A 24,053-nucleotide genomic window follows, 5' to 3' on the forward strand; every position below is an offset into this window, starting at 1 on the left:
CAGAAACCAGTGAGTGTTCTTCATTGAGCCACACTCACAGCACCTATCATCTTATTTATTTGTAGTTCCTGGGTGCTGTTCCTACAGAAACCAAATTGATAATGGACTAGCAGTTGTAAACTGTAGGAAATCAATATTTCCTGTTGCTCTTTGTGTCCTGAGAATTATGATGATGGGACTTTATTTACATAACAGTCTTTTAAAAAGTGCTCTGGTAATTTCCTGCTGTGTGAGATTGTGAAAGGTATGTTTAAATTCTGCCATTCTCTATTGCTGTACTGGGAATTTCTCGTATTATCGTTGGAAAACAGATTCAGGAGGGAAAGTATTATTGACATAGGTAAGTTTTTGAATCAACTGTTTGAAAAAAATTTTGACAGATATGTTTTAGGATAAAGAGAATCATTTTTTAGAATTAAAAAAAGTAACATGTTGAAAATACATATATTCCTATAGAGAATGTTGATGATTGTACTAAGACTTGGTCTTGGGGAATTTTATGAATTACAATGAGTCTTTATAGTTTTTTGGCTTCCAGAAAGTTTCTTAGACTTTTGGAGTCTTAATTTCCTCAGCTCTAAATCATTAACTAGATTATTATGTGGATTAAATAATATAATGTAGAACAGTTGACATGATTGATATAAAATACTTAATAAAGGCATTTGCCATCATTACATTAATTATAAACTTAAGTATAGGATACTAAAAAGAATACAACTGTAAAACATTTCATTAATAGTAGCCTCCTCAAGATTTTGATAACTGTTCTGCCAAAAAATTTAAAAAATGAAATTAAAAAAATTTTTTAAAAAATTATTTTGAAGGTAGTAAAATAAGTAAAATACAACAGAACAAGATGGAACAAAGCCAATTTAGACAGTGTAGTGAAACTGGTACAGAACTTCACAGCAGGTTACTGGGATAACAGTAATAGGTACCACACTATATCGTGTTGTCTTCACAATACTTGTTCTTTCAACTAGGTATATTTGCCTTCAAAGAGATGGTAGAAGGGAATCACCCTTATTTGCTATATTGTATATGGTCAACCTCTGAAGAGATGCTCAGATCTCTGCCTCCCATCTGCTAATGGGGGTGGGAGGGTGGGAGTAGGGGGTTGAGATGTTTCTCAGCCCATGCACCAGTAGGCTCACTACCACCAGTAGGCTCACTATGGCTTAGCAGGGAGGTGAGCTGGTTGCTTGGTTTCCCAGTGTCCTAAGTACCAGCATGGCGCAGATCTTAGGAGACGCTGGTGGTTCTCTGCTGGGACGGCTGAAACCTGCCACACCGTAGCCGCTTCCTAGGGAGGTGAGCTGGTTGCTTAGTTTCCCAGCATCCTAAATTACAACATGGCAGGGATCTCAGTAGTTCCTGGTGGTTCTCACCCTGGCAGCTGCAGCCTGCCATACCACAGCCACTTACTAGGGAGGTAAGCTGATTTCTCAGTGCCCTAAGTTCCAAAATTTAAAAAATGAAATTTTCAAAATGCAAATCTCTCTTTTCAGAGGACTTCCCAGGATTTTAATTTGCCATTCAAGAGGACAATATAGTATGTAGCATTTTTCAAAATTTTTTTGGCCTTGAAGTCCTTTTAAAATTTTACATTATTCTGTTCTGTGATACACAGTTTGAGAAACATTGAATGAAAGTATGTGGTTTGGCACAGGATTGTGTTTCAGTATTTAGAACATTTATAATTGAATTTCATTTTGATTTGCCAAGTGTGGGTTTTAGTCTGGAAGGATACCTGAGAGATGATTAGTTCAATATTCTCTTAAATTGTATCTTCAGGAACGTCAGTGGTTTTGAGACAGATATATATTCTCTCAGTACTAGGAATTAAACTCAGGGCCTTTGAACTGCTGCTCCTCAGAGAAGGAAAGAGTAATTATGTGTGGGGTGTGTATGTAAGATACCATGAGAAGTGAGAAAATAATCCACTAGATACTCCTCAGCCTTCATTTTTCTCTACTTTTCAGGAGCATTATTGTCTGGGTTTGTGCCTCCTCCTTTGCCTTGACTGTGGTAGGCCACTCCTGTCTCCATAGGTGGTCCTTATGAGGTGTTTTGCCAATTTCTCCTGTTTCTTACCCTTATGGATCTAGGTTTCCCATGATTCAATCCTTGAACCTCTTCTCTATGTATACTGTACTTACTTGTTTTAATATAAAAGTGAACTCATTCAGTCATATGACTTTGTATTTCATTTACATACAAGACAACTCTCCAAATTATATCTCCAGTCAAGATTTCCACTTTGAGCATTGTATTTGAATGTCTAAATTACCATTTACCTAATCATCATTCAGTTTTGGTATGGATCAAAAGCTTCATATATAAAAGGAGAACCCAGTATCTCCACTGCTGTGGCTACCTAGCATTGTTACAAGAGGAAAGTGAAGGTTAAGTTTCTTTGGTTGCTCTACTCTCTCCTTTGACATATTTTATATAACTGAACTCCATTTAATAAGCAGATCATTCAAAATGATCATAATTCTGTTTCTGGTTTACCAACTAATGTGGTATATACACAGGCCTCAAATGTGAAGTCAGTTCTCAAATGTTGTAGTAGCAAGTATATTGCATAAAGTAGAAAATAATTATAAAAGAGTTTCTAATTGGGATAAAGCCTACCCCCCCAGCTCCTGGAACAGCATTCTTCAGTTTTATTATTCAAGTCGGATTGTGTGCCAGTATCTTTTAATGCATATGCCTATCCCCTTCTCTTTAAGTGAAACTTTGCTATTTTTATAGTCTGTGGGAGGGGTGTGAAATTTAATAATGAATTATTTTTAACAAGAATGTACTTATTCATGACATGATTGAAATAAGAATTATGTTGCTAGGGCAAAATTGTTGAATTCCCAAGAGTTTCTTCTCACGTAGTTAAGTATAGAGACTAGGTTTATGTATTTGTACTCATTAATTATCTCCAGGGGTGGTTTTATGTTCTCAGGTGTCATTTTTATGGTTTCCACATCAGTCAGATAGAGCTGAATTTTGTAGAAATGGCACACAAAAGCCAGTGAGTCACACGTCTCCAGCATCACTGGAAAGTTGTCAAATGGAATGCAGTTTCATTTTTAGGATAAAGTGGGAAGAAAGGAAGCATACTTTCAACCTCTTACTTTCTTGCTTTTAATTTAGCTTACTTTTTTGAAAGAAGGGGAGAGTGAATGAAGTTTCTGAGGACTCACCTACAACTTTTATATGTACATCTATTTGACACAGTGAAAGATACATGGTAGTATTTGTTCAATTTTAAATAATGCAATGGATAAACTTTATTAATAGAATAGAACTGCCATTAATAGGAAAGAAAGCCATTCCTGATAGATTCCTAATTTGATACCTATATTTTGAATAGAAATAGTCCCATTCTTTTGAGGCAGTAGCATTAAAATTTTTCTTGTGGTGTTTCTTAAATTTAACCTAGTGCATTAGAGTTGCTCAGAGTGCCTAGCTTTCCTTCTGTTTGGAGAGACTGCCTTGTTCCATATACAAGAAGGATGCTACTTGCTGTATTTTGAATGTGTCCAGAAACTTCGTATGTTAGAAACCTTGTCCCTAATTTAATATTGTTGGGTTCTGGGACCTTTAAAAGGTAATTAGGGCTTTGATCTGAGGAATGGATCAACACTGTTATTGCAGGAGTGTGTAAGTTATCATAGGAGTAGGCTCTCCATAAGAGGATGAGTTTGTCTCCTTCCTTTTCTCTGCTACCCCTCTCTACCTTCTGTCTTACCAGATCCCTGTTCCTTGACCTTGGATTTCCCTCCAGAAGTGTAAGCAGTCTCTCCTCTCTCGTCCTCCCCGTCCTCCTTCCCTCTCCTTTATTTCTAAATTACCCATTCTGTTGTATTCTCTTTTAACAACACACAACAGACTATGCCACCACTGTCTCACCATCAGGACATTTGCTTTGAGTTCTCTCTGCTGTCTCCTCCCTCCTGTACACATGCCTGCTTCTGCCTTTACCCCATCCATGTATATAAGGCAGATTTAAACCAGATGCTACACACATACTTCTTGTGACTGCTTATAAAATCATAATTCAAGACATTTTTTGATTTTTTTTTTTTAAAGTGCTAGCAGGTGGTCAACAGAATAAGCAACAACTGGAGAACAGAGATTACTTGGTGGTTTGGAGGAGGACCAAGTATTTACTGAGCTCAGCTTCTCTAATATCAACCTAGTTTCCCAAAAGGCAACACCCAGGTCAGCTGGTACAACCCAGGGTTGGGCAGGGCAGGGCTGGGTCTCTAGGAAGATTCCATGCCTAACTCGGGGAAGCAATCTCAGGAAGTGGAGGCCTGAGGACATAATCACTCAATAAGCTACAGTTGTTCTGAGAAACAAGCCCAGCAGGGAACTTATTCTGGTAGCAAGGAGGAATCTAAGCTGGGTAGGTAACTATGCTTGAGTCCCTTGCAGAACTTCTAGATCTTTAGCTGGGATCATCCAAGCTGGAGGCTTGGAGTGATGATCAGACTTCTTACCTTTTCGAGTACAGATATTCCTATTCTATCAGAAATTACAGCATGAGTTTTTTCATTCAGTGGTCTAATTTGGGTACTTTATTTGATCTTAACTGGGGTTGATCCAAGTAGTATAGGACTGGGCCATGGGAGAAGAGATACTTTTGGAATATGGAGAATTCAGTTCTTGAGGATTATGAGATTGGGGCAGGGCATAAGAAGATTGGGCTTTTCATTGCAGCAAATGAGAAAATTGGTTGCATTTTTGAGAGAAAAGCACTACTGAGATAGGGAGAACCACAATAAAACAGGCGATCTGTGTCAAGTCCTATGAAGATTTACTCTCACGGGCAGATTTCCTTTGACCCTGGTTCTACTGAGTTGGCAAGGAGTGACTTTAAGTGACACATGACTCTTTAGGGCTTGGCTGGGCTGGGCAGGGATGGACTCTGGAATGCAGCCACATATTGGGGTGGTGTTGGCTCTCTGCAGTTCCTCAGAGGAGCCCACAGGAAGGCTTGGGTAGGTCGCCTGTGTGTGGGCTGCAGGAAGAGTTGGGAAAAGTCTTGGTGCAACTCTAGGCCGTAGCTGTCTGATGTGCAGTGGTAAATCATAGTCTCATTCATTAGCACTTTGTTCTCAAACTGGGTAGTCAGGTATGAGGGACGTAGGGGTTTGGCCATGAAGACACATTTTTTGCTTTCACATGTTGAGCTTTTGGATTTGGCCTTGGTAGACCCAGGATAGGTAGGGAGGGCTGGTTTGTGAAAACATGGATGTTTAAAGAGTGGCAGGAATACCACTCCAATTTGCCTTGTCCTTTGTTTGACCTTGTTCTAGAAATAATTTATCATCTTTGTTACAAGCTTTCCATGGCAAGAGGGCAAGAGTTATATGAAAGAGTGCTGCAAATTGTTTCATAGAAATATCTCTTCTGAGGGTAAACTATATGTAAGGAAAAGTTGACTATCTTCTGGCTATTCCTCTTCCCCTCCGTGGTTTGGTTTAGGCTGGTCTTTGGGAGGTAGTTTTGAAACTGCCCATTTACTTATTCTGCCTGAGAAATAACACTTGTTATTTCTTTCTTTGGAGCCCAGGAAGGCTAGAACTGTTGTTCTGTTTTGCAGGTGAAGCTTTGAAGAGTTAAATAATGTGATCAGGTTCTCACAGCTAGGAAAAGTGGAGCCAGAGTCCAGGCAGGAGGGCTGACCCCAGAGACCTTGCAGCTGAGCTGCTTCCTCATGGGAAGACTAGCAAAGCATTTCTTCTCAGATTTTTTTTTGTCTTTTTCATTTTTACCGGTACCAGGGATCGAACTCATGACCGCCTGCTTGCAAGGCAGGTGGTTATGCCGCTGAGCTAAATCCCCAGCAAAGCATTTCTTAAGGACAGTAAGCATCAATGTGGACTTTTTATTTCCTTGGTTCTTTGATTAGAAATTCTTTCTTGAGTGATTTATACTTGTCTTTTAAAATCTCAAAGATTTAAACTCAGAGTAAAGAAAGATCAGACCTAGAGCTGCCTGGATCTAAATAATAATCAAGTAGTGTTAGGATAAGGGGATAAGGGTGAAGACACCTGGGGAATACACAGATGGACAAAAAGTTTGGAGGTCGGAGATGGGAAGATGTCTTCTGGCCCTTTGTGAGGCAGCAAAAGAATTAGAACTATTTCATTAACAGTGAGAAAGTTTATACGCTCTTCCTGCTGTTCATGAATATTAAATATAGTCTTTAAAAGTTAATGCATGATCTAAGCAGAGAATAAAGGCTATCAATATATTTAAGACAGTGATTTTTAAAATATTACTGAACTATTCTTTCTCTCTGAATGGTAAATTTGTGTTTTGATGTAGGTGTAGATTCTTTGATCTTTTTCATCAGCGACTAGTGTTTAAGCTTTGTACTCTATGTTTTCAAACTGGCCTTTGCTTTTGTTCTTTTTTTTATAACATATATGAATATCAATACAATTTGAATCAAAATTAGATAAATGTTAAGTAAGCTAATCCAACTTAATGCCTTTGACGTCATATGAATATTTATTAAGGGTTTCATACCCTGGGGCCATAGTGAAGCATGAATATGATCCTGGCTGCCCAGGAAACTGCGATGGAGGATTCGAGGTTTGAAGTAACCCTGGGCAATTTAGTGAGACCCTGTGTCAAAACAAAAAAGCCCCAAAAAACAAAAAACAAACAAAAACAAAAAAGGCAGGGCAGGAAACATAACTCACGGGTAGAGTCCTTGCCTAAAGTAATAGTAACAACACAAATCTTCTGAGCTACTGTCATTTCAGGTTTTTCTTACATTTCTGTAATGTGTGAGGGCATCTGTGTGCCACAACTGTGTTTTTTTTTTTTTTTTTTTTTTTTTTTTTTTTTTTTTTGGTACTGGAGATAGAACTCATGACCTTGCAGATGCCAGGTAGGCGCTTATGCCACTGAGCTATATCCCTGGCATAACTGTGCATTTTAAAACACATTTTTATGTACATTCCAAAGGGGCATATACTGTTTTAAAGCTCTTGAAATAGAGTAGTGAACAGAACCACACAAACTTTTTGAAATTCTGGTAGAGCAGAGAAATCGTAGAAGTTTGTTTTTAAAAAACAGGATAATGATAGAGGGAGTGTCAAGCAGGAAAAGTTGCAGTGTAAATATTGGTTTCCAACATGACTTCTCTGGGAGGACTTCTTACACAGAATGAAACTGAAAGGGCCCTGCTCTCAGTTTATGGTGATGCGATCTTAGGGAGTCTACCAAGTGCAAGTATATTTCCTCGTAATGTTTTGAAATGAGAGACATCATTCCCAGTTTATCTAGAAGGAAATTGAGGCTTTGAGAATCAAGTAAATGCCCCAAATAAAGATAGTATTTAGGAGTCAGGTCCGACCCCAGACTACTTATTCCTGCAGCATGGTGTCGCACGACGTCAGCTCCACCAGCACGCGTCTGTGGGGGATTTGTCAGCTGAGACAGTGCTGCCTCACTCCTTGACTGAGCAGGCAGAGTCTGGCCATGGTGAGCTCACCTCCACTCTCACACTTGTTCTAGTTCAAAGGTCTTAGGGTAGTGTGCCCTGTGGCCATCCTAGGGAAAGGAGGGGCCTGGTTCCTGACTTCATGTAGTGGAATGTTTGTGGTGTGTCATAATGAACTCTCTTTACTCCCACAAATCATCAACTGCCTGAATTCCTGGCATTGCATTGCAGTGATGGGACACTAACTTGGCGGGCCTGTGAGGGCTGTGTTGAAGAGCATGCTATATATATGAGTGTGCTCATGTATAGAAGGGAATGTACAGCGAAGGAAGGACAGTAATGCCAAGGTCACTGCTGTTGTGAAAGTCTGTCATAGACTAGGCTGAGCTTAGCATTTCCGGTTATTGCTCTATCATGATAAAAAGTATAAAGTAGCTGAGTGTATTGGATCAAAAACCTTTACGTAGGGCTGCGGAAAGGAGGTTAGGAGTTCAAGAAAACTCCATTTCTTCTATTCTGAGTGTGCTGTTGACGAAGGTGGGATAACTCTTGGGTGTACATCCACTGTACTGTGTACTGTTCTGTGCTTTGGATAATTTAACACTTCAGGGTTGTGTGTGTGTACTGGTCATTAATCTAACAAGGGACCACATGTTTACAACTGAATTTTTCAGCGTAGTCAGTTTGCAGTTCAAAATACAAATTTTCAGCATCCTAGAGGCCCTACCCTCTGGCAGTGACTTCTGTCAGCTTCTCCCACATGAGTAGCCATTGTGCTGACCTCTAATAGTATTTTTTGTCTGAGTTAGTCAGCTTTTCCATTGTTAGGGCAAAATATTAGCGCATCCCTAGGGGCCCTCCTCCAGCTAGGCCACACCTCCTAACAGCACATTTAGCTACAAACCTCAGAGGATGAATCCACCAGTGAGTATAGTGTCCCCAAGGTCCAGGCACTGCTCTAGGAGTCTCTGAACTCATTCAGATCGACAGTTAAGATTAACTGGCACAGCCAATTTTTGCACGTTGTGTAAATCCATTCAAATAGTCTGTGCTCACTTGTGTCTGGCTTCTTTTTCTTTGCTTGTTTTCTTTTTTCTCTTACGAACAACAATTTCATTGGGCCAGGGATTTATTTAGCTCAGCAGCATAAGCGTCTGTCTGGCAAATGCGAGGTCATGAGTTCAATCCCCAATACCAAAAAACTAAAAGCAAAAACCAAAAATTATTTCTGTTTTAGCTTATAGTTTTGGAGGCTATAGTTTATAATTAAAAAAAACCCTTTTATTAGTCTGCATTTATTGTATGTAATGATTTCTTTCATGCTGGGGAACTGGTCCATATACATAAAACATCTCCGTTATTTCCCCCATCCCCTTTTATGCCACCATCGGCTTTATTTACCTTAAAAGTCTTTACAAAGTTAATTATCATACATACAGATTAATAGTCCAACTAACAGGCCAAAAAATATAAAACACATAAGACAATTACATTAAGTTGAGCTATACTTTACATTGTCCATGCTGGTTTTCACTAACTTTTTTCTCGCTTTTTTACTCCTATTTTTTATCTTTTATTTTGTACTTTATTTATATATTGAGTTTCTCATATAAGAGAAATCATATGATATTTATGCTTGTGTGTCAGATTTACTTCACTAAGCATTATGGTCTCATGATGTATTCATTTTCCTATAAATGACTCATTTATCCTTTATAGCACGCCGTTGTACATGAATACCACTTTTTCTTTGTCCATTCATCTTTCAATGGACATACAGACTATTTCCAACCTAGCTATTATGAATTGTGCTGCTATAAACATGGCTATACATACATCACCATGGCATGATATCTATAACTCTGTTTGGAAGATTCCTAAAAGGAGAATAGCTGGATCAAATGGAATTTCTAACTGTTTTCTATAACACTCCCATGCACGGTAAAGGATTCTTTTTTCCCACAGCCTCACTACCATTTGTTATTGACTGACTTCTTGATGGTAGCCATTCTACCTAAAGTGAGATAGAATTTCAGTGTTGTTTTATTTTTTATTTTTTGAATGGTCAGTAGTGTTAAACATTTGTTCATTGTGGCTTTTTTTCCTTCTTATTGTTTGTGGGTAGAGCGATATGGATAGATGTAGATGTAGCTTTTCATTCTTATTTCCATGTAATATTTCATTGTGTAGACAATCTGTAATTCTTGTGCCTGATAGACATGTGAATATCTTTCAGTTTTAGCTGTTATGTATAATACTGCCATATACCTTCTCGTACATGAATGTTGATATTGATACAAAGGAACATTGTTGTTGAACATATACCTAGGAATGGACTAGGTCATAAAATATTGATATATTTAGTTTAAATAGATAGGATAAGAGTATAAATAGCTGGACCAATTTATATTTCCACCGGTAGTGTAAAAGTTTGTGGATTTTATTGTTCAGATGCTAGGTTTTTTTTGGGGGGGGTGAGTGGGAGGTACATATTTTAAAATTTATTTTAGCTCATGTTTTTCTGCTAAAAAGAATAGTCATAGTTGCTTTGTGGATTCTTTGGAAGCTTTGTGAAATATTGGCCTCTGGTTGGGTGTGGGGGCACAGGTGTATAATCACAGGACTGGAGAGGCCGGGGCAGGAGGATTTTCTTAAATTCCAGGCCATTGTGGGCTACTTGGTGAGCTCAAGGTCAGCTTGAATTACATAGTGAGATGCTGTCTCAAACAAAAACAAAAACAAAAAAACACAAAAAGCAAAAATACTGGCCTCTGGCACTCATACTACTGCTTTTTCTTTGGCTTTTTGTATAAATGAAAGTGAACTGTCTCTGTGATGTGTTTTATGCATCTCCGTTATGAATGACATCAGTGTGCATGTCTAATGATGAGCACGTTCTTGTAGGACAACGTATGTCTTTATTTTGTAACGTACTGTTGTCTCTTCCACATCGAGTTGGCATCCGCCTCCCTTCATCTTTGCTGTAAAAGTCGTGTGCTTTTGTACGTGGCCGGAACGCCCGTGAGTCTTGTAACAGAGCGAGTTTCTCTGGGCTGAGGTTCACAGTTACTTTCTAAACTATACTTTTCAACATCTGCGGAGTCATGGTCTCTGAGCAGTTTGCTCTGGGTAATTTGGATGACAAACCTTGTAGACAGTGGAGAAACTCTCTTGTGCACAACCACTTATTTTTTTTTTTTTCCTTTCAGGATTTTTTTCTTGTTTCCTTTCTCTTCCCATCACCCAGGTTTAAGCATTGTTTAAAATGAGAATATAAAGCTAGCAATAACATGTTTTAAAAATCAAATTATAATGGATAAAAGGAGAGAAAAATTACTTCTTTTGAAATGTGGACCATTATATTTAACCAAACAAACGAATATGGACAAATTCTTCTGATGGGAAATATGTGCCTTAAGATTTCTGGATTTCCAAGTGATGTTAATATTTGCAGAACTTTAGAATAAAAATGATTTTAATCTTACAATTAGTAATTTAAAGTTCATGGATATTACCTACTATTTTCTTTTTCTTTATAGGCAAGAAGAGACTGATAGAAGAGTGAAAAATGTAAGATATATTTACTTTAATTGAACATTATAGTTTTACTTTCATATTTGGTTGGAAAGTAGATCAAAAAATATGCGCTATATTTTTAAAATCAGATTTCACCTAGAAAATAACCAGTCACAAACTCTAAACATATTTACGTATATTTGTTAAAACACACGGTTGGATCATATATTCTATGACGTTGTAGTTAAATTTAGGAAGCTGGTTGTTATGTTACTAATATAAGGGCAGACTCATTTTAGGGTCTTTAGGGGAACAAATAGGAACCCTCAAATTAGATTTTAAGGAAGAGCACTGAATATTTAAGGACTCTAGGTAATTTTTCATTGTAAACTCATATACTGTCTTTAGTAGCCTACATATAGAAAAGAATGTCTGAAAGGGACAGCTTTATTTTTTGAAAAGCTTAACATTCTCACTGAAAATGCTGAGGATTATTTTAGGTATATGTTCTATAGTTTTATTTTAAAAATATTGATAGACTTAAAATTTTACTCATGTTTTTCCTCTTACAATGTGTTGCCTTCTTTATATGTGCTAGTAGAGTACACAAATACCTTTTGCTCAGAGAACTTGTTCTGAGCAAGAAAATGTAGGAGGAATAATTCAGATTTTTAATGGCACTTCTTGTTGCCATTAACTTAAAAATTTGTATTTCTACCATAAAGTAATGTGGTCTATCATTTATCTGTAGCACTTACCTGCTTTTGTACTTGTAGTTGGTTGGTCATTAGACTGATATTGTTGTTCATGATTTTTTTTTTTAAGGTTTTGATAACATTGTACTGGCTGGGAAGAAAAGCACAAAGTAACCCTTACTATAATGGTCCCTATCTTAATTTGAAAGCATTTGAGAATTTTTTAGGACAAACTCTGACTAAGGTAAGAAAACTGTATCTGCATGAGAGAGCTACTGTAACTAATACTGTCTCTTTCACCTCCTCCTCCTCCCTAACAAGTACATGGTTTTGATTGTTTAGCTCCACCCTGACTGCGCTGAGCAGACAGGATGGTTTTGTGTTTGCTGCTTCATGTGCTACTTCTAAGAAGTGAATCAATTCCAGAGCACTTTTTAAAATCTCGGTATTTATCTCCTAATTTTAGATAATTTGATATTATACACATCTGCTTTTCTTAGAGGCTGCACAGCTTAACTATTTCTATGTTCATAATGAGCCCAATTGCAGTAGAAAGGCATTTTTAGGACTATTAAAATTTGTGAATGTTACTCAATTTCTTTATAGTAACGTGTTCTTACCCAAAGTAATTAACTCTAATGATTCCATTCCAATATAACCATACTGCCTTTGTTTCCTAAAGAATAGAATGCTGAGTGAAACTTGGTACAGTTTTTAAGTTAGAATCCTTGGTTTTACAACATATTTCTATTCCTTCCTGTCTTACATTGAGTGTGGCAGCTTTTGAATGTTTGTGGACTGCTTAGGGAGAGCTGAGTGCCAAGACTGATTATAGTTCTGCCAAATGTTCATTAATAAGACCCAAGTGGGAAAAATAATTTCTCCAAGGGAATATTATCCAGGGGAATTTTCAATCCTTAGAAGAAAATACATATTCAAGTAGTGAAGCACCATCTAATTAACATTATTTGTTTTATAGGTTTTTTGACTATTAAACAGTGCCACACCTGTGAGGCATTTAGCATTAGTCTCTGGCACATTGTAAGGATACAGTAAATGTCAGTTGTGATTGGAGGATGAAAAGTTTTAGGCCTGTGGGAATATAATCACCTTGCCCTACATCTGCCTCTTTACCTACAAGATTTACTGTGTCTGAGGCCAGCTGTACACTTACAGAAAAGGAGTATAGAACCTAAGTGGTTCAGGTATTCCTTTACTTTTGTTTTGAATTGTAAAGAGTTGATACCTCTTCATAGTGATGCCTTTGATCGGTTAATTCAGGTATTGTTTGAGATACTACCATGCATATATATTATACTAGATATTGGGTTAACATTCATTGCAAATGACTGAACCTTAAAGTAAGGTTGTGTGAGGCAGACCAGCATATCTGCTGGCCACTGCTATGAGAGGGTGTGGACTCTGAAGGGTGAACTGCTGGAGGCTTTGGCCACTGGGAGAGAGCCTTGCTTTACAGTTGTTTTAGCTAAGAAAACATTCAGTCGAAAACCGAGTAAGACTTTGGTTCATGTACTAGTATCCTTTATAGCCTTTGGAACTTCTTTTATGACAGTCTGACTCAGGTTGAACAATCTTAATATAGTGGTTTTGCTAGGAATGTCTCATTACAGGCCATTTCCTGTCACCAGTGTCAATGTCAGAGAGAGTAAAAGGAATTTTTGCTAGATAGAACTACATTTGGTCTGTTATTCCATTATTCCTAATTGGGAATGACCATGAGAAGCATCTGAATGTATCATCTGTCTTGCATCAGTTCTATAAAAGTCAGAATTACTGTGTTAATTGTACTGTCCTAAGTAGATAATACTTTGCATCAATCCAAAATTGTAATTAAAAAATACTTGGCATAAACTGTTGTGCTAGAGTCATTTTTATTAGTTGCTGGTGAGTTATTTTAGGGGACTCTTCAGTCCTCTAAAGCAAGGCTCCAAGGCCAGCCTCCACATTATTTTATAACTGAGGTCCCTTTACTTTAATGTAACTTTATGTATATGTAATGTGCATTACTTTATGTAATGTAACTTTAATGTACTTTATGTATATGATATGAAGAATCATTTTGGTGTATGTTAACTCTAGGGCATCAGTAAGTATGTGCTTAAGAAACTTGAAGCATTTGAAGATTTACTTAGAAAATTGAAATATTCTTAGTATTTGAGGAATATTTAGTTGCTAGCAGCACTAGGCCTAGCTTCCTCATCTGTTTGAAAATAGCAGGGTATGAGGTATTTTCATGACAAGATGTTAACTCTTACTGCCAGGATATCTGGCATGTAAAAGACATGAAATCTCATGTAAATCTGCCAGACCTTATTTGAGCTTTGAACATTTGTCAGACAATTGAACTATGAAGTAACAGATCTGTCGTGAGTCCCCTGTAAACCTGAGACAGCTGTCACTCAGTTTCCATCTTTTTCATGTTGACTATGTGTAGTTAAAAGTTGAAAAATAATACAACATATATACAAATAATCATCATCTGACTCAATTATTAAAATTTCCCATATTGGCTTTATGCATCTCTCATCTGTCTTCACTTTTGCTTAACCATTTTAAGTAAATTCCGGATACCATATCTTACCCCTAAACTCAGTATGTATCTCCTAAGAGTAAAAATATGCTTCTGTAAAGCCCAAGTTCATATTTAAAAAATTGATATATAGTCCTGTTACATATTTCCCAGGACATGTTAAAATTCCTAATTATCTCCCAGCTACTTTGCATAGCTCTTTTTTTTTTTAAATCTGAATCGTAATTTATTAAGTTCTTATATTTGGTTATTAGTAACTCCTAGGTTCTTCAGACTATCTCTGTGTTAGTAATATAATCTGTAATTAATATTAATGGTTTTTGACTTTAGGTGACAATGTTACTATTACCATGTTAAAAACTACAGTTCCTGGTATTTATTTAGTACTATGTGTCAGGGTTATGCTAAGGATGTTTCAAGTTTTACTAAAACTCAAATTTTAAAAATTCCACATATATCATTTATATTTTGCCATTGAACTTCTTTGAGGGGTGTTCATTAAAAATTCTTTGTGTAAGTTCTGTATATGTACAGCATTTTTCATTCTTCTGTTTATCTTATATAAGTCAAGGAAAATATTTTATTCATATCCAAAGAAGATAGGTTTTATGTATCTGTAAACAAGTATGCTTCCCTTGATTCAATTGGAAAGATAACAGACCTGCTAGCATCATGAATCTTGGTTTTATAATTAATAAAAACAAATGAATTTTGTAATATGTTTGCCCAGTGGGCTTTTTTTAAGGGTGTAATACATAGGTTTAAAGAACTTTATGTTTTATGTTTAACATAAACCATACTATTTCTTGGAGACAGATAAATTATCTCCAGTAGGATATCTTAATTAAGATTGGTTTCATTTTCTTTGACTGTCCTTTGACTCCTTCATGTTTTTTTGCCAGAGAACTGTAAGTAATCACTAATTTAGCATTTCAATATTATTTAAATTAATTTATTAGGCTCTTTCATATTGCTTGTTAAATAGAGCATACCACTTTACTAAACCATATCGAATATCTCTATTGTATTAGTGGTGGGAAAAGAATTGGAGATGTATTTTCTGACTTTTATCTGCTTTTTAAAAATATCCAACAGGGAAATTTCATTGCCTTACCTATCAAATGAATCATGATGTTTACATTTTTGGCAGTGCATACTAACTTACTGTTATTTATAAAATGTTTTCTGTAGGCACTTGAAGATGCTGGCTGCTTAAACAGAGGTGGCCAGGACAGTGGTTACAGTACACTCTGGTGTCCTGGCCGGGGAGAATTTCCTGTTCCTCCAGGCAGCCATAAGAGGGAAGATTCCTTTGAAAGCTTGGATTCCTTGGGGTCTAGGTCACTGACCAGCTACTGCTCCGATATCACATTGAGAGGAGGACTCGAAGGTGAGTTGCAGTTTTGACTGTTTATTTTTGTTAACGTAATAAAAGAAAATTGAGAGCAAGAGAAAGAGGAAAAATGAATGAAAATTAGGCAAAAATTTCACCAAGATGAAGATTAAAGATTTAAGTGTAATTAGGCATTTCATAATTTTTTCCTTTTTCATAAAGGGGGTAGATTCCAGTTTTGGACAGGACTGGTGAGGAAACAGTTCACTGTGACTTGATTTATTAGTGATAATCTAAACATAGAAATGAGTATGAGTAAGATTCTGTAAAAGTAACCATTCTTATTCATGAGTAATTTTCTTTCTTCTCTTGCTTTTTTCCTCAAAGATTTAAAAAAGTCATGAGATAAAAAGAAATATTTTTTATAATTGCCTCTAAATTTTGATAGATTGGGTAGTATGCTGCCTAGATGGGTGGTAGGAAGTATGTTGGTCATGTCGGAGTCAGAGCTAACCCAGGGCACAGAAAATCTGAAGAGAATTTACTAAGGCAAATGCTTTGCAAGGGAACCTTCTTTTAACCCAGAAAATGGTCAAGTCACCTATTTAAGGACACATGTTACTCCAGTAGCTGCTAGGTAGTATTGGCAATTTTTGAATAAATCTCTAGCTAGTCTAAATTGAAATAATAATTAAAATTTCTTGAAATGCTGGGGGTATAGCTCAGTGATTGGAGCACCTGCCTAGAATAGGTGAGGCCCTGGCTTCCAAACCTAGCACCAAGCCAAAACAAAATCTTAAAATAATTCTGTACTTCTACAGTTATCATCATGAAGCATTGAGAGTTCTCTTTGTGAATTTGTGCTTAGAGATTTCACTTTGCTTGTGTATTATGCATATTGGTTTGTATTTGTAAATTGTTTCTGTAGATGTTTATTATGAAAAATTTCAAGCATAAGCAAACTATATATCATGAATTGTTTTTCAAAATTTACCATGGTAATAAAAACTAAATTCTTCACTAGGTATGGCGGCACATGCTTGTAATCTCAGCCTTCTTGGGGAGGATTCCATGTTTAAGCCATGCTCAAGCAAAGCAGTGATTTAGCAAGACACTGTCTCAAAATACAAAAAGATCTGGGATATACCTTAGTGCAAAAGCCCTGGGTTTGATCCTCTATATGAAAAAAAATTTTAAATTTTAGAGTATTAGAATTTTTAAAAAGTCAATAGCTATTTAAGCATTAATCTTTATAAACTCTGTTGCATGTGTTAGCTGTTTACTATTTAGGTGTGACATTTTCATAGCCTGAATGATGATTACTGTGTCTTTAAGGAAATAAATCTGAGTTTATAATTCATCTGAGTGATTAATGTTGTAAATGCAAAAGCTGAAATTCTTAGCTCACTATATTACTTTTTCCAGATTGAAAATTCTACATGCGATGTTTAAATTTTAATCTGGCCAACAAGATTAAAGTAGAAAGACTGAAGGCTTGTGAGCAAATGCAGACTTCAATCTGTGTAGATGTGGCAGGTCACTGGTCCCCTCCTCAGTCACCTGGGCAGGGTGTAGGGTGTGTATACTCAAAAGCAGAAGACTCAGGTCACAGTGCTTCCTGGTCTCCAATAAAACTTTGAGAAGAGGAGCAGGAGAGGATATTAGGATGATAAAATATTTCTGTGAGTAGTTGATTAAAATTCTAACACTTTTCATCAGTTATTATTGATTTAGGGTAATATTTTGGGGGTAAAAGAATTACAAAATTTTCCAAGTTTTCTGTGAAAATTTATATCAAGATGGAGATTTAGGCACATAAAAACTCTACAGATTACTATGGTAAAAGAGATTTTAACTTTAAAAATTCACAAGTAGAATACTTACGATTTTTAATATTTCACAGGTACATTTTGACTAGGATCATTTTAGAAGAAAGAAAGAAAGTCTTTTATTGAGACGGTGGTAAAAAGCACTGGATTATTGAGTCCTCATCCTCCTAGCCATCGCTGTCTTCTCAGTTTAGTTTTGCTGTGACTCTTCTCTTACTGTCCTTGTGTCACAGGTGTGTGTCAGACTACTTCCTGTGGACTCTGATTTTCAGAGTTATTTCCTGTAGATTCCTGCCAGGAAGGAGGGAGGAGCCTGGGCTGCCTAGAGATCCGGTTGGCCCCGCAGGAGCTCAGAGCTCAGGGTCAACTGTGCTCTGTGCAGACTCAGCCTCTGGGAGGCCCTGGGGAGGCAGCCTTACTTGCTGCCTTTACAAATGTGCGGGGAGGCAAGAGAAAAAGGGCAGGAATGAGGTTACTTAGTTTCATCTATAGTGTTATTTTCTCCCTTCTGTCCTTCCTGTGTCTTTAAAAAGAATGGATTTTCTTTTTAAGAGTGTACTTTAATTAAAAAAAGTATACTTTAATTACTACTTGTAACTATCTGACCTTGAAATGTATCAAAGGGTATTCTTTTGAACTGTTTTTAAAAAAATGATTTTGAATCAAAACACAGTGTTCCCAATATAATTTCTCTTGTGCTGTCATGTAGGCATGACTTGAAATTCTTATGAAACTTCAGAAATACCCAGCCTAACCTTATATCTGATGTGGGATTGTTTATAGGCTCTCATGAAGAACTACCAGACTCTTGCAGTCTTCTGCAGTTTTGCTTGTCTTTCTATGTCTTTATCTGTCTCATGTGATTTTTTTTTTTTTGTCTCATGTTAATTTTTTTTTTTTTTTGTCTTTTTCCTTATCGGTACAGGGGATCGAACTCACAACTGCCTGCTTGCAAGGCAGGCGCTTATGCCACTGAGCTAAATCCCCAGCCCCGTCTCATGTAATAGCTGCATGCTTTATTTTAAATTAGTTTCCCTAGAGTTCCTTTTGTAACTGATTTTAAGCGTCTGTGGCTTGATCAATGGATTGTATTTACATGTATTATGTCAACAAATTGTATAAAAAATCCTGGAGGCAAAGAGGCCTGGAAGCAAAAAGGGTTCAGCAGTGGAACGCTTTTTTTTTTTTCTGCTTAGAATGTGACAGTAGAGGAATGCACTGCATGTGCCTCCAGTATGCAAAGCAAGTTCCTCCTAATGGATCTTATCACAACTTCATGACAAATTTCTAAAAATATTCCCTGCAGTTCTCAGTAGCAGCCCAGGGTTTGCCAGGGAAAGACAAAGCAGACACACTAAGGGGTTTCAGTTAGGAGAATAATCTGGAGAGTAAAGCAAATGTTTATTCTTTCTTTGTAGGTTGTGAAAGTGACACAGATTTGGAATTTACTTTGAAAATGCAGGATTATAACAAAGATGATATGTCCTATAGAAGAACTTCAGTCATCGAACCAAAGTCTGCTTTACCATTCAATCGTTTTTTACCCAACAAAAATAGACAGCCCGCCTATATGCCAGCACCCTTGAGGAAGAAGAAGCCAGATAAAAATGAGAATAACCGAAGAAGCTGGGCAAGCCCAATCTATACGGATACAGATGGGACATTTTCAAGGTATGAAGTTGTGATATGATTTTGGAGTCCTGTATGCTTTGTGAATTTGACAAGATATTTAAATGTGGTAAAAAGATTGGCTCTTAAAATATATTAGATAATAAGTTTCATTGATGAAATTTTCCTCCCTTTCTTGTGCTTTAATCATACGTATCTTGAAGATATTTATTTTCTTTTAGAATGTCAGCACACTGTTTGTGCCTAGGTCTTTTTTAGATGTATGCCTTCTGGTTATTGATATTTTCAGCTTACTGGACGAGTGATAGTGTTCATTTGAGCTCTGCCATATTTTATTCCCTTCTTTTTCCTTTTTTGTTGGTCTTAATGAATATGACAAGAATCCTTTAATTTCCATCAAATTAGCAGAGCAGAGTATGACTTTTCAAACCCAACTTCCTATAAGGAGGTGTGTGATTCTGAAAGTGATTCAGCTGGTGAGGACAAATGAAGGATGACCTAGCCAACCGCAGATTCCAAGTGAAAACGAGGCCTGAGAGCTTCATCTCTAAAACCACCTCTCCCAACTCTTGTCTGCAAATATTTTCTCCTGATAAATTAGCCACTTGGCTATGCACACTGACGAGGTTAGAAATATATTTGTCTTGGGTCTGGATGTCTGTCATGCTGATGATTTAATTCAGAAAGTAACACTCCAAACCGTTTGCAATTTGTCTTTCTTTTAATACAGTTTCCAAGTAAGTGTTGTTTAATTAGAATCAGCTGTGTGCACGTAGCCATTCTCTTAACTAAAATGAGATGCTGCTGTAATGCCTTAACTTTATTCCAGGAGCTGTGGTGATGGGAAGGGGAGTTCATCTTCTCATTCACAGTGGCGTAAGCGTTGTGAGGCAGAATGCATGCCTTTTTTGTGTTCTGTGTCACAAATAGTTCACACAATGTCTTACTTGGTTGAATGTTTTGAACAGTAACCAAAGGAGGACTTGGGGCACCATGATACAGAACTGGTCAACAGTTCAAGGAAGTCCAAACTCTTCTTGTTATTTGGAAGAGGAAGAAGAAAAGCCAGCAGGCATACCCAACATTGTAAAGGATGATCTTTATGTGCGAAAGCTAAGCCCAATTATACCAAACCCAGGGAGTTCTTTTGATCAGTTTCTTCCCAAATGCTGGACTCCAGAAGATGTGAACTGGAAAAGAATAAAAAGAGAAACTTATAAGCCATGGTATAAAGAATTTCAGGGATTCAGGTTTGTCTCTGTGCATGTTTCTGTTCTTCCAGTGTTTATTCCGCACCCTAAGCTAGTGCTCTGTGTTTGTTTTTGACTTAGGGAAAGGCTAATTTCCCATTAAATATTATAGATAATAACTGAATAAAATTTGCTTAAACTTCAGTATTTGGATCTTAAAACACTCTTCTGTATGTAGTCATAGCTCAGCATTAATTCCAGTAGTTTTATTCCTCTCCAATTCTTTTTCTCCCTCTTTCCTTCCTCCTCTTCTCCTCGTCACTTCATGTAGAAGGAATTCAGACTCTGAGGATGAGGACTCAGGCTCTGACAGAAGCTCCACCCTTTTTAATAGACTGCAGAAAACAGAGAGTAGGATAGACAGCAACTGCCAAAGACCTTCACCCTTGCTGGAACTAGCTGCCAAACGGGCCATCAGGTCACAGGACACTCACGCATCCAGGAGAATTGGTGGTGCCTCAGATGAGCCCAGGTGCACCTGTCCGCACGAGCCCACCTGCTTGGGGTCTGGCCTGAGGCATCTAATCTGCCTGCTGTTGCTACTATATTAACCTGGAATTGCACTGTGCTGCAACATGGAAACATATTTTATAGATCAGTACAAAAGCATAATGTGTAACCTGTTGTGTGAGCACGTGAGCCTAGAAGTCTGTAAAATTCAATGTTCTGTTAGCACATTAATATGCAAGAAAATGTATATTTATTGACATGTTATATAGTTCTTTTGGAAAGCTATTCCAAAAAAGGTTTTTTAGAAAGACTACCAAATTGTTACAGTTGTGCTGTGTATAGAGATGTGGATAAAGGAAATAACTTTTAGGTAGAGACTGGAAGGGTGAGTCAGCTGGGAGAATGCAAAGCATTCCTTAGTCTTACAAAGCTTAACAGTTTAGGTTTTTTTGTGCATTATATGTACCTGTGGCATAAAGTACTTAACAGCCACCTGTTAACACTTTCTAAGATCATTGCTTCTCTCTAGTCAGGGGATGTGATCCTTGAGGCCAAGGGAATGAGAAGGTGGACACTAGGAAATGGCACAAGTATGCTTGTGAGAGAGGTATACTTGATGCAAGCGCTGGCCTGTCCCTTGCTCTCAGTACTGCCCACCTTTCTGGGGAAATATATTTTGGCCTTGTTTCTGTAAGTGATGCTTAGGAAAGTCATAGATCATGACATTTAATGATAGTCTGTCTGTCTTGCAAGTGTCTCTGCTGTGACTCTAAAATAATCTACCTGCAATGACTGGCTAATAATTACCTTTTCTTCTCAGACTTACTACGATTTTCCCTTCCTTTCTCTTCTCTCTGCCCCAGTCAATTTTTATTACTTCAGGCGCTCCAAACATACTCGGATGACATCTTGTCTTCTGAAACAAATATCAAAATTGACCCTACTTCTGGCCCAAGGCTCATAACATGCAGAAAAAATCTCTCTCATGCACCAAGCAATAGAACAGATGACCTTGAGATGCCAACTCTAGATCCTGATTTAGAAAATGATGATTTCTTTGTCAGAAAAACTGGGGCTTTCCATGCAAATCCATGTGTTCTTCGAGCTTTTGAAGACTTTAGAAGATTCTCTGAGCAAGAAGATCCTGTAGAGCGAGATATAATTTTGCAATGTAGAGAAGGTGAACTTGTTCTACCAGATTTAGAAAAAGATGATATGATCGTCCGCCGAATTCCAGCACAGAAAAAAGAAGTGCCTCTCTCTGGGGCGCCAGATAGATACCAGCCAGTCCCTTTCCCTGATCCCTGGACTCTGCCTCCAGAAATCCAAGCCAAATTTCTCTGTGTACTTGAAAGAACGTGCCCATCCAAAGAAAAAAGTAATAGCTGTAGAATATTAGTTCCCTCCTATCAGCGGAAGAAAGATGACATGCTGACTCGTAAGATCCAGTCTTGGAAACTAGGTACTACTGTGCCTCCCATTACCTTTACTCCTGGCCCCTGCAGTGAGGCTGATTTACGGAAGTGGGAGGCCATCCGCGAGGCCAGCCGGCTTCGGCATAAGAAGAGACTAATGGTTGAGAGGTCAGAGTGTGTTTCTGCGAGAGTTTGGCTTGTGAAGGACAGTCTTGTGTAACTTTCAGTGTGCCAAAAAGTGGAGTCACGTTGCTCAACCCTGCATGTCGTGTGCTATGTTGAAGCATCCTGTAAAAGTTTTATTTTGCTTTGAGAAACTTTCAATCATTTCATAAAAACAGTGCAATTCCATATTTGCACATCTTTTAAGCCTATTTGAGAAGATATATATATAAATACATATATATATATAAATATATATATATACACAAATCTTTGGCTTTAAGTCTGTGGTACTATTCTGCAATATAAAGTTTCATAAAAGTTTTTCAACTATATTTACAGACTTTTATTCTTATGTTCAAACATTTCTGTAATAGTCTAGTGGTAGTTTGATTTTATATGTTTTTCTCATATTTTGGGTTGTCTGATTTTTTGAGATACAAATATCCCTTAAAATATGGCATTGCAAATTTCATTTAACTTGACTTCTGTTTTTGACCAAGGTTTCTTGAACTACCAACTTGTAACATTTTCATTTATAAAGTGTACTACAAATTTTATTAAAATGCATGAATGTTATTTACTGTCTGCTGAATTTTACATGTATGCACTTGTGGGCATTTTGGTAATAATGAATGTTTTGCAATTTGCCTTTTTGAAGAATGCTCAGTTTATTGAATTTTGAGATGGACAAATCTGATTAGGATGAATAAAATTAGTGGAACCTAAATCTAATCTTTTAATTCCCCTGACAATGGGAAACTTTTTCTTATAGATTTCTTGGTTCAATAAATTGAGAAAGCTTTCATTTTGCTTAATCTGAGTTTCTCCAAGAATAAGATAGATGAGAGCTTGGAATATAATATTGCAGCTGAAGAAGCAATCTTGTTAGATTTGTCCATCCTCAATTAGGATGGTGTCAAATAAAAGACACCAAACAATTAGAAACTAACACAACTGGAAAACATAACTTTTAAAATTTTTGATTTTCTGATTTCTTAGACTCTTTCAAAAGATTTATGGTGAGAATGGGTAAGTTTCGTGATTCACAGCAAAAAAAATTCTGCGCTTCATTCTTGGCTTTTATGTAATTTGTCATTGCATTTCTATCTTGGCATGCCGCTAAGTGGGGACGCTTTGCTTATGCATGAAATTTTAAAATGAGAAGTATTAACATTGCAACCTAATGGTAATATTTGTACGTTTGTGTGTACAGTGCATGAAGTACTATATAAAACACTTTCTGTTTTATTAAATTTCTGTTATATAAAAGTTCTATCACTTTTTAAAAAAATGTAATGAGTTAAGAATAACTAAAATTGTATTTATTTGATATTTGATGGCTAACTTGACTAAGTTTATAATTTCTGACTGCTGAAACATATTGTAGTAGAAAAAGATATAGCAATTTACTTCAGGTTAGAATGCCTGCAGTTGGTAGAATTCACATAGTCAGCTCCTAGGGAGCTATGTTAGTAGGGATGGTGAATGAAATCAGTCTTTCACTAGAGATATTTGGAAACATTCTCAAGGTTCTAGATTAGCGTAAAAAGTTATAGCATTGTATAGAGCAAAACTAGATTTTCTAAACTGTAAAAATAGCATCTTTGTAGTTTGTAATAGTGTTGCAAGTACTGTATCACTCATTAATTTTTAGTTTACTAATGTTTAATTGTCATAAGGTAGACATAACATAATATGAAAGTCTTCAGGAAGTTTTTCTAATTTCTATAATAGTTAAAAAATCATTCATCCTTA

General features: G+C 36.8%; 1 protein-coding gene across 17 annotated transcripts in view; it reads left to right on the forward strand.

Annotated features, from left to right (window-relative positions):
- The window catches only part of Lmo7 (LIM domain 7), a 192,354-nt gene that overhangs the window by 121,942 nt on the left and 46,359 nt on the right, over positions 1 to 24,053 (forward strand). For 8 of the 17 annotated variants that reach the window (XM_063246858.1, XM_063246861.1, XM_063246863.1 and 5 more), the window contains exons 5-12: positions 11,005 to 11,035; positions 11,807 to 11,920; positions 15,419 to 15,617; positions 18,808 to 19,060; positions 19,987 to 20,268; positions 20,540 to 20,740; positions 21,582 to 22,301; positions 23,298 to 23,327. In XM_063246858.1, coding sequence (XP_063102928.1) covers positions 11,005 to 11,035; positions 11,807 to 11,920; positions 15,419 to 15,617; positions 18,808 to 19,060; positions 19,987 to 20,268; positions 20,540 to 20,740; positions 21,582 to 22,301; positions 23,298 to 23,327 — 1,830 coding nt within the window. Of the gene's footprint in view, positions 1 to 11,004; positions 11,036 to 11,806; positions 11,921 to 15,418; positions 15,618 to 17,469; positions 17,623 to 18,807; positions 19,061 to 19,986; positions 20,269 to 20,539; positions 20,741 to 21,581; positions 22,302 to 23,297; positions 23,328 to 24,053 lie in introns of those variants that run through there. The other 9 variants (XM_063246864.1, XM_063246866.1, XM_063246865.1 and 6 more) reach the window with 5 other exon arrangements.

Source organism: Cavia porcellus, unplaced genomic scaffold, assembly GCF_034190915.1.
Source record: "Cavia porcellus strain 051 isolate PalLab524CR breed Dunkin Hartley unplaced genomic scaffold, mCavPor4.1 scaffold_4, whole genome shotgun sequence".
Classification (NCBI taxonomy): Eukaryota; Metazoa; Chordata; class Mammalia; order Rodentia; family Caviidae; genus Cavia; species Cavia porcellus.